Below are 11,239 nucleotides of genomic sequence, written 5' to 3'. Positions count from 1 at the left end.
CCACATTCCAAAGATGCGCAGCTTAGATGGACTGAATTCCCCCTTAGTGTCCCAAGATGTGTAGGTTCAGGGGATTAGCGGGGTAAATATATGGGGTTGCAGTGATAGTGTCTGGGTGGGGTGTTCTGTCGGAGAGCTGGTGCAGAATTGATGGGCCAAATGGCCTCCTTCTGCATTTTAGGAATTCTATGAAAAATGTAAGTGAAATGAGGCCACACCTGATGTTACCCTGCAAGAGAGAAAATGCAACCATATGTAAACGATTACTTATGAAGTTGACAATGTTCAGTTGGTCAGTAAATCCTCGATCTAATCATTTAAAATTGTATGGTTTGTTAAATTAATACAGAACTAACAATATGTGATAGGGCTACTGGTGCTGAAAATTCAAGATATACTTGTGCTTACAGTTTACAGCTTTGGAAACAAACCATTGAAGTACACTTCTCATTTACTAAGAAGGGGAGGGATGTAGTGCATTAAAAATACATTGTACAATTTGTCCATTACATATCCATGCACCAGCAGACAAAGTCCAGAAGGAAAGTCAATGTTTAATCGCACATATAGTTTTGATTCAGCTCGTCGCTGAACCTTACTGTTCCTTCCTGAGAACTTCACAGTCATGATGCTCCCCATGGGCAATAAACCAAGCCTGGATAGCACTTGGCACATCAAAACATTCAGGGCGTGGAGCCAAATCCTGGCCGATAGGGTTAGGTGGCAGTTCAGGTGTTTCTAATATGTTGGTGTGGGCCCGATAGAATGAAGGGCCTTTTCTGCACTGTATTATTCTTTAAATTATAATCTGTCAAAGTCCCAAAGGCAGACTTATAGCTTGCATGGGTTTCAATAAAGTACATTGCATTCTCAGAACTGACAGTACCTTCGACAGAGGAGGGGAGAAAGTGGAGGGGAGAAAGAGGACTCACAAGTAACAGACTGACACTTGAATCAGAGTCTCAGAGAAAATTCAAAGGTAATTTCAAATTCCACATGTGTTTCACTTACAGAATTAACTCAACAGTCAAAGAGCATGACTCACAATCTATTTCTTCCAAAGAGGGAAGTGAAACTTGGCACTGGTGTTAGCTGAACTCACTGGAGCTTGCCTAAAGGACTTTATCACATTGTTGCTTGCCAGTTCCAATCTTTCATGCAAGAAGCTTGAATCTCCCTATTTTGGAGTGTTAGTTTTTTTTTTGTGTATTGTGTAATATCTCCCCCCGGCTTCCTATCCTCACTAAACTTTCAGACGGCGTTCAAGGTAAGACCCAGCAAATGCTTCACCATTTCAGTATATATAACTTTATACAAATGATGCTAAATAGACATACTCACCAGTGTTTATAGTCCGTCGATGCATTTTGGTAATCCAGGGTTAACTCTTTCATTAGAGATTTGCAGCTGAACTTTTTTTTATTGATAGACAGCGTTAAACAAGTTACTGATAACTATTTGTAAAAGTTTTGATCTTTTGCAACATGCATTCAGGCTTAAATCCTTTCTTGCAATAAAATATTTGTAAAATATCTGAAATCTGCTGCAAAAATGTCTATTCCTGATTCTGAAGGAATTGATTTGCTTGTATCTTCACATTATTAACTTCATTATAAATGTCCAGCTCCTGTTCAGGGCAGGGAAGAAGGGGGATCTTAACACAGTGCTATGATGGCAGTGCTAGAGATAAAAATCCCCTCTACTGTCCAAACCCAATTGCCATTTTTCATTCATCAGCAGTAATTTTGAGTGTAATCAGGCTGTTCGACCATAGTATGCTTCAGAGCCTCGTCCTGGCTGCATTCACGTCTGCATATTTGGACATTCCCACATTGGGCATTAGAGAGTGCTTGGCAATTGGAATCTTGGCTGATTACCCTCTCTCTGCCCGAGGGCATTGAGAGCCAATGCACTGTCACTCCCAGTGAAAGCAGCAAGGTCATGAGGCCATGCAACATACTCTGTGAGCCTCACTAGGAGTGGGTATCTCTCTAGTGGGTACAGTGTGCCCAGGGCAGCACTGGCAGAATAAGGTGCATTCAAAGTTCTATCAAATGGTCAGTGGATAGGCATATGGATAACATTGGAATAGTTTAGGTTAGAGGGTCATTAGATTGGTTCCACTGGTTGGCACAACATCGAGGGCCGAAGGGCCTGTACTGCGCTGGAATGTTCTATGTTCAGTTAGTGTGCGGAATTACAGCTGTGGGCTCTCTTCCACCCAATTTCTCTCTGTGTGTTTACCTGAAGAGCTGCTTCAAGCTTGAATTGTGAGCAGGTCCTACCTTCTTCCATGGTGTCCCTTTAGAGTTCCTCTCACTGACAATATGTGACAATCCAAGTGTGGCAATCGCCAGTTGGTGATGACTCTCTGTGTTGGCGTGGCAGTGGGCATTTACACAGGTATAACATTTTATTTTCTTAGTGTCACAAGTAGGCTTACATTAACAATGCAATGAAGTGACTGTGAAAACCCCCTAGGCACCACATTCCGCCGCCTGTTTGGGAGAAGTTAGCAGTGCACCCAACCGGCACCTCCTTTTGGACAGCAGGAGGAAACCGAAGCACCAGGAGGAAACCCACGCAGACACGGGGAGAACATGCAGACTCCATGCGGACAGTGCCCCAAGCTGGGAATTGAACCCGAGTGGTGGGCTCTGATTGTAACTGTTCCTCACTGAGGCCAAACAAGTTAAAGTCAATTCAAATAAAACATTCCAACAGTTCCCCAGTCTAAACCAGTGGCCTTTGGGCTGTGTCCCACTACTAGGATTTGTCTTTGGCTCACTGGAAGAACACCCATAGTAACTTCCTACTGTACCAATGGTACAGTATCTCATCAGGGCTGATCTGTTATTTCAATCGGAGGCCTGATAAGAGAAGAGGGTCAGTTTCAACTCCCCCTTTCCATTATAGGGTTAGAAAAGGGGGAGTTTCAACTCTCCCCTCCATGAGAGGAGTGAAGGGGGCAGTTTCAATTCACCCTCCCCCCAGTTATAGCAGGGGAGAACAGGCAGTTACAATTCCACACCACCTCTCCCCATTACAGAGGGAGAAGAGAGAGGCTATTTCAATATCTCCCCAATATTACTACAAATGGAGGGGGCAGTTTCAACTTTTCCCCATGATAGAAGATGAGGGAGGGAGGTTTCAACTGCCCCCGTTCTCCATGATAGAGGGAGAGAAGAGGGACAGTTTCAACAACCCCCAACCTTCAAAGCCACTCCTGACTATACCTGGAGCTAGATCCTGGCTCTGAAGAGGCTGCAGGGTGAGATTTAAAGTTCTCTGTCGTTGTGGGGCAGGAATTTCAATTCAGCATCTTAAAATCTGGCCAATCATCTACTGGAAGGAATCCATTGGTCACTTGAAAGACATCCGTGTTCAGCTAGGGCTCCATCATGCAACACTGTGAATCCTGTGGACACTTGGGTAATCACAAGGGTGTGTTCCTTGGACATCATGTTTATACAGAGAATTTTGCAGATAATACAGGGAACAATACATATGGGAAGGCCCACATCTGAACCCTATGAGAGTGTGGAGGTGTGGTTTCTAGTTTGGATCTGGTTCTGGTGACACCACTCAGCTGTTTGATGGATCCTCAAGTGACTTCATAAAAAGTTTGGAAGCAGTTCTTTCATGAGGCTAATGCAACTTTCAAACCAATGGTTTTGTGACAACAATTTCCACTTGCTAATCTAATTTCTTAGGGATTTATTGTTTACACTGTTAACTGTTCGAGTTGTGTTACGACAAGATGTACGTTAATGTTTAAATTCAGAAAGAATCGAAGACTGAAATTACTTTGGTGATGAATTATTTGTGACACTAGCTCTGATGAAGGGCCATCCAGACTTGAAACAAAGAACAAACAAAGAACAAAGAACAACACAGCATGGGAAACAGGCCCTTCGGCCCAACGAGCCCACGCATTTTAACATTGAGCCCCCCCTCCACCCATGACCCTTGTCTATGCTTATGGCATTCCACATTGAGGGAAGACTAATTTAGGGACAATTTGTTACACCAATCAGCCTAATAGCACATCTTTGGGGTGTGGGAGGAAACCGGAGCACCCGGAGAAAACCCACGCAAGCACGGGGAGAATGCGCAAACTCCCACAGACACCGGCCCAAATCCATGTATCTGCACAGCAAACAGCGATAGTCACTGAGCTGTCGTGTTGCCCATCAGCTGGTCCAGTTTATGCATGATGTGGGTATGCCGGCGTTGGACTGGTGTAAACTTTACCCCAGTTTATGCATACACTAACAACGTGAAGCACCAGGCTACTCTCAAAACATCCAAGAGCAGCCCTCGTACGACCCACCGCGTGTATGCCCCTGTTGGACAACAAGGCGGACCAAAGCACCTGTGGATTAAAAGAGAAAAACATCAATACCATCCACATCCTTATACAAACATTCAAGGGAAACGTTGGCTCTATTCTCTCCCCAGTGATGCTGTCAGACCTGCTGCGTTTCTTCAGCATTTTCTGTTTTTATTCAGGTTCTCCAGTGACAATGGTGTTACCACATACCTGGAAATAGTGTATTTATAGCATGGACTCTACAGGACAAAATACACTGCTGACGCAATTTGCTTCAAATACTGAACAATGTACCCTAATGATACACGTGTGTTTGTTTTTACAGTGCACCCTGACTAGGCAATGTCACATCAAATGAACCACGTGGTGCTGCTGCTCCTCTTGTGGGTGGTAGCAACATCAACACTGGATACATGCCCGGCTTCTTCTGGCATTCATGGAACCCCTGGCCAACCGGGGAGGCCCGGGGCACCTGGTTCAAATGGCAAGGATGGTCCACCTGGGCAGAAAGGAAGGCCAGGTAATTCACAGAGTTCAGCTTTTCAGACCCCATCCAATCAAAGCGATAATACTGGAGAATCAAAACCATTCTTACATCAGGAACCTGGGATCTGAGTGTGGTTTGAGGTTTGTGCTGTAAAGTTGTCTCAACGAGGAATAAATTGAATGTGAAATCCTGATCCTTAGGGTCCTAAAATAGTGCTAATGGCTATTAACTCCTTCCCACAAGCTGGACTCAGAGCATTTACAAATCTCCCTGGAACCCGGAAAATAAAAAGCTGATTTTACATTGCTTAATTTGATGCCTCACTCTCAATGTTTCCTGCTGGATATCTGCTGGAGATGTACTAATTTCAACCTGTCTCTGGTTCAAGTCCACATGGCATGGTCATAAGAACATAAGAAACAGGAGCAGGAGTAGGCCATCTAGCCCCTCGAGCCTGCCCCGCCATTCAATAAGATCATGGCTGATCTGATAGTGGACCAGTTCCACTTTCCCGCCTGCTCCCCATAACCTTTAATTCCCTTATTGGTCAGAAACCTATCTACCCGTGACTTAAACATCAGAAATCTATCTACCTGTGACTTAAAAAAGTAAAGTAAGTGACGTAAAGTGTGGTCAAAAAAGTAAAAGTCCAAAGAATATAGGATAATGTGCCAAACTGGATCTAAACTTGTCTTAGTAACTAGAGACAATGGTTGATGGATGCCCTTGTGAATGGAAAGTGGTCTTCAAGTGGACTTCCGAGGGCTTGGTGTTGGGACCCTTGCCGTTTGTGTTATATATTAACAATTTGGATGTGAAAGTGGGGGGCATGATTGGAAAATTTGCACTTGATTCAAAAATTGGCCAAGCAGTGGATAGTGTAGAGGAGAGCGATACCCTACAAAATGATATCAATGGGTTGGTAGAGTGGGCGGTAAAAATGGATGACCGATGGATTTTAACATAGAGAGGTGTGAGGTAATGCATTTAGGGAGGTCAAACAGTTATAGGGAACACACAATAAATGGGAATATACTAAAAGGGGTAGATGGAGTGAGGTATCTTAGTGGACAAGTACACAGGTCCCTAAAGGCAACAGGTCAAGTAGACAAGAGTTGGATATTGCATGCAGTTCTGGTCACCACATTACAGGAAGGAGGTGATTGCTCTGGAGAGAGAGTGCAGAGGAGGTTGCCAAGACGAGAGAAGTGTAGCTATGAGGAGAGATTGGATAAATTAGGGTTATTTTCCTTGGAACAAAAAAGGCTGACGGGTGACTTGGTAAAGGTGTACAAAATTATGCGGGGAAGAGATAAAGTGGGCAGGATAAAATTGTTTCCCTTGGTGGAGAATTCTAGAACCAGGGAACATAAATTCAAGATAAGTGGCAAAAGGTATAGCGGGGACATAAGGAATTTATGCAGAGGATGGTGGGTGTCTAGAATTTGCTGCCCGATTTGGTGTGGTCGCAGAGACCCTAAACTTTTTTAAAAAGACCCTGGATCTGCATCTTGAGTGCTGTAAACTCCAGAGCTATGGGCTGGGTGCGGGAAGGTGGGATTAGAAAAGGCACCTGGGTGTCGTTGGCTCATATGGACAAGAAGGATGACTGGCCTCCTTCTGTGCTGTAACTTTCTATGGTTCTAAGGACCCTGGCCTCTCACTGAGATTCACGTGGAACTCTTGTGCAAAGGGAAAGACAAGGGATGGAATTTTACAAAAAATTCGAAGCGCTAAACAAGCAAGAGGACGGGAGTGTATCAGACTGTATTTTGGGCCAGTTTGAAAATGAAATCTTATGCCACTCACTGCAAATAAAGTGCCAGAATGTGATTGTTTTGTTGCCACTGCACAGGTGCCCTGATCTCCTCGTGCACTGGATAATCTCCTGCTGTCCTCTCAAACCATCCCACCTCTCCTCTTCCCCAATTTCCCACTTTTCAGAGATCCCCCTTCTGCCAATCGCCACCCGGCAAATTTCCCCCAGTGATTGTTCCCCAGCAGAGCTCCCCCTTCTCTCCCACCGTAGCAGAGTCCCCTCCCTCTCACCTCTGCGGAGCTCCCTGGTTGTCTCAGCCCCCGTCATTGTTCTTCCCCTCTCTGGCTCTGCCCCTATGACGCTACCCCTGGCAGAGTTATGGTGCCTGGTGGGCAGTGCCAGGTGGCACTGCCCCTTGGGTACTGCCCAGCCCTGCCCCCAACCACCCAAGGGCTTCAATGGACTCTGATCCCTCCAGCGAGGCCAACATATCTGATCCCCGTTGGTGGGGACAACAGGTGATTCAGGCTGGGGAGAACCTCAACTGGTGAGGTAGTGAAGATAAGTGAGTCCAGCCAATAGCGTTGATTCAGTTGTTTTCTATGCTCAGGAATCTGGTTCCGTTGCTCTAACCCTGGAGGCTGAGCCTATCACAGCATGGCGTTTGCCTCTATTTCCTAATTATTTAATATTGTGACTGTGGGGTGTCAAACACCCATCCGAAGTAGGATTCCACTGCTAATAAAAGTTGTGCTGTCGACAGGTCCCCCTGGATCAACTGGGCTGTCTAGTCACAAAGGACTAAAAGGTGACCAAGGCCTCGAGGGCATGACTGGAAAGGTGGGACCTGAAGGTGAAAGTGGAGAAAAAGGACTAAAAGGGGCAACGGGGGAAAAGGGTGAGAGAGGCGATGTGGGAGATCACACCAGCACCCTGAAGTCAGCCTTTTCCATGGCCAGGAGTACAAACATAAGCCCAAGAAGAGGACAGCCAATAAGATTTGACAAAATGATATCCAACGAGCAAAGGAGTTATTCATCGAGAAATGGGAAATTCCTGTGTCAGATACCGGGCCTGTATTATTTCTCATATCATGCAACTTCCAAGGGGAACCTTTGTGTCTATATCATGCTGAATAGGGTAAAACAGGTTGGTTTCTGCGATCAGGTGTACAATTCATTCCAGGTGAGTTCCGGGGGAGTGATCCTTAAACTGAGACAAAGTGATACAGTCCACCTGGAAACGACAGAGTTCAACTCAATGCTGGGAGTGGAGGGGGCTGACAGTGTCTTCAATGGGTTCCTCATATTCCCAGATTAGATCACCAACTGGAGCGTAACATAGTGTCATAGCTTAATGTGATGTGTTTGATCAGAGTTTTGTCTGTATTAAAGCTGTCAGAACATGTAGTAAGTAGCCAGGATTTTGATATGACACCATATGATACCAGCTCACACCTAAAATTCAAAATTCCTCTGTTGCATTTTAGCAGAAGTATGAACCCTTTAAAATAAGTATGTGAAAGCTCCTAGCAGAGGAGGATTTCAGTTAGATATGTTACTGTTTATAAAATCTCCCATCTCACTGTTCCAAGATCGAAGCAATAAACAAGTCTGCCACTATTCTGCTTTATGTACTTACTGTTAGATGATTTTGAAGAAATTGTGTAATAGATCGCATATTTTTAAATTTGCTGAAGCTTGTGTTTGTATATTCACAGCAGAGAGTCAGTTCATTAAATCAATTCCACATTCTTTATTTGCCTTTAATGAAACATTTATAAATATGGCTCTACTTCTGTGAGTGAAAGGTGCATCAAGATAGAAGTGACACAGTTTCAGCAATGTGTTTAACAATGCAGCAATTTAATAAAGCTTTCAAAGCCCTGAAATTCATGATACAAACAAGGCTTCTGTATATGTTTCTTCCAAACTTAAATAAAGTTAATCTCTTAAAGTTTTTTTTGGTTTGTGTCACATGTAGGTTTACATTAACACTTGAATGAAGTTACTTGAAAATCCCCAAGTCGCCACACTTCCCAATGTTTGGGAACATTGAGGGAGAATTCAGCATGGCCAATGCACCTAACCAGCACGTCTTTCAGACTGTGGGAGGAAACCGGAGCGCCCGGAGGAAACCCACGCAGACACGGGGAGAATGTGCAAACTCCACACAGACAGTGACCCAAGCCAGGAATCGAACCCGGGTCCCTGACACTGTAAGCAGCAGAGCTAGCCACTGTGCCATCGTGCTGCCCCAGTCTTGATTCAATCTTGAATGATAAAGAATGCAAAATATGTTCAGATAAAAACACAACTCATACCGAATAGAGAAAGGAAAATAACAATCTGGAAAATAGGGAATAACTGACCAGTAATCTCAAATAACTCACTTCTCGAGAAAGACCTTGATTTCTAAGCTAATGAGATATGAAAGCAAATGATTATCAGGTTTTTTCATTTTTCATTCTAAGTTTACACATCTGTATTGGGGGTTGCATGTGGCACAGTGGTTAGCACTGCTGCCTCAGAGCGCCAGGGACCCTCTTTCAATTCCCAGCTTGAGTGACTGTGTGTGAAGAGTTTGCACATTCTCTTCGTGTCTGCGTGGGTTTCCTCCGGATCCTCCGGTTTCCTCCCACAGTCCAACGGTGTGCAGGTTAGGTGGATTGGCCGTGCGACATTGCTCCTTAACATCCCGAGATGTGTACATTAGTGGGGATTAGCCATGGACAACGTGTGGGGTTACCGGGGTAACGCAGGGGAGGGGGCCTGGTTAAGATATTCTGTCAGAGAGTCAGTGCAGGCTTGATGGGCCAAATGGCCACTTCTGCACTGCAGGGATTCTATGATTTCACCCTTTCCTTGCATAAATTAAGAGAGCTGAGAAATTTGGGGATCTCAGTACATGTATGGAAAATACAATGGGAACTGAGTGACATGGATTTAGAACAAAGAACAAAAACAGCCCGGGAAACAGACCCTTTGGCCCAATGAGCCCACGCCGCCATTTTAACATTACCAGTCCCCCCTCCACCCATGACCCTTATCTATGCTTATGGCATTCCACATTGAGGGAAACTAATTTAGGGACAATTTATTACCTCCAATCAGCCTAATAGCACATCTTTGGGGTGTGGGAGGAAACCGGAGCACCCGGAGAAAACCCAGGCAAGCACGGGGAGAATGTGCAAACTCCCACAGACACCGGCCCAAATCCATGTGTCTGCACAGCAATCAGTGATAGTCACTGAGCTGTCGTCTTGCCCAGTATCTGGTCCAGTTTAAGCACACACTAACGACATGAAGCACTAGGCCAATCTCGAACATCCAAGAGCAGCCCCAGTACGACCCATCGCGTGTATGCCCCTCGTTGGACAACAAGGCGGATTGACTTAAAACCTGTGAATTAAAAGAGAAAAACATTATTATCATTCCACATCCTTATACATTAACAGGGACATCCCAATGCTAATGAACCTTATTTAAAACAATCTCCCATATCCACCCATCTCCAACCCACTCATGTGTCTGTCTAAGTTAAACAACTCCAGCGTGCCTGCCTCCACCACCTTACTTGGCAGAGCATTCCATACCCCCACTACCCTCTGTGTGAAAAACCTCCCTCTAATATCTGTGTTATACCTCTCCCCCCTCACCCTAAGCCCATGGCCCCTCGTACTGTGTGTCTCTAACACAGGAAATAGCTTACCACTGTTTACTCTATCTATACCCTTCATAATCTTATATACCTCTATTAGATCCCCCCTCAGTCTCCGTCTTTCAAGGGAAAACAGCCCCAATTTCTTCAATCTTTCCTCATACCCCAGTCCTTCCATACCAGGCAACATCCTGGTAAACCTCCTCTGCACTCTCTCCAGAGTCTCCACGTCCTTCCGGTAGTAAGGCGACCAGAACTGGACGCAGTACTCTGAATGCAGCCTAACCAATGTTCTATACAACTGCAACATTAGACTCCAGCTCTTATACTCTATACCCCTTCCTCTAAAGGCTAACATACCATAGGCTTTCTTCACCACACTCTCCACTTGTACTGCCGCCTTCAAAGACTTGTGCACTTGCACCCCCAGGTCCCGCTGCGTTTCTATACTCTATATAGGTTTACCCTTTATCATATAACTCCCCCCTACATTATTCTGGCCAAAATGCATCACCTCACATTTATCCAGATGAAACTCCATTTGCCATATATCTGCCCAATATACCAGCCTATCTATATCCCGTTGTATTGCCAGACACTGCTCCTCACTGCCTGCCAATCCAGCCATCTTAGTGTCATTTCCCTCTTCCAAGTCATTTATATATACCTCAAAAAGGAGAGGTCCCAGTACTGAGCCCTGCGGCACACCACTAGTGACAGACCTCCAGCTAGAAAAGGACCCTTCCACTACTACTCTCTGTCTCCTCTTAGCAAACCAGTTCACAACCCATCCAGATACCTGACCTTGTATCCCATGAGCCTTAATCTTTGCAACCAACCTATCATGAGGGACTTTGTCAAACGCCTTACTGAAATCCATATAGACGACATCAACGGCTCATCCTTCGTCAACCGTTTTTGTCACCTGCTCAAAAAATTCTACCAGATTCGTAAGGCAAGACTTCCCCTTTACAAAGCCATGCTGCGTATCCCTAATCAG

General features: G+C 45.0%; 1 protein-coding gene across 1 annotated transcript; it reads left to right on the top strand.

The window, feature by feature from the left end:
- Positions 1-1,118: 1,118 nt before the first annotated feature.
- On the top strand, positions 1,119-8,538 carry LOC145335789 (complement C1q subcomponent subunit B-like). Its single transcript, XM_080181521.1, has 3 exons — positions 1,119-1,267; positions 4,659-4,853; positions 7,343-8,538. The coding sequence occupies exons 2-3, from the start codon at positions 4,676-4,678 to the stop codon at positions 7,897-7,899; spliced, it is 735 nt and encodes a 244-aa protein (XP_080037647.1). The 5' UTR covers positions 1,119-1,267; positions 4,659-4,675; the 3' UTR covers positions 7,900-8,538.
- The last annotated feature ends 2,701 nt before the right edge of the window (positions 8,539-11,239 follow it).

The sequence above is a fragment of the Carcharhinus amblyrhynchos genome, unplaced genomic scaffold (assembly GCF_965287045.1).
Source record: "Carcharhinus amblyrhynchos unplaced genomic scaffold, sCarAmb.v2.hapA scaffold_41, whole genome shotgun sequence".
Lineage (NCBI taxonomy): Eukaryota > Metazoa > Chordata > Chondrichthyes > Carcharhiniformes > Carcharhinidae > Carcharhinus > Carcharhinus amblyrhynchos.
This window is presented reverse-complemented; position numbering and strand designations above follow the sequence as displayed.

Coding starts and splice junctions, on each gene's coding strand:
- LOC145335789 (XM_080181521.1), top strand. CDS start 4,676: ATGTCACATCAAATGAACCACGTGGTGCTGCTGCTCCTCTTGTGGGTG. Junction 4,854..7,342: donor TGGGCAGAAAGGAAGGCCAG/GTAATTCACAGA, acceptor TGCTGTCGACAG/GTCCCCCTGGATCAACTGGG.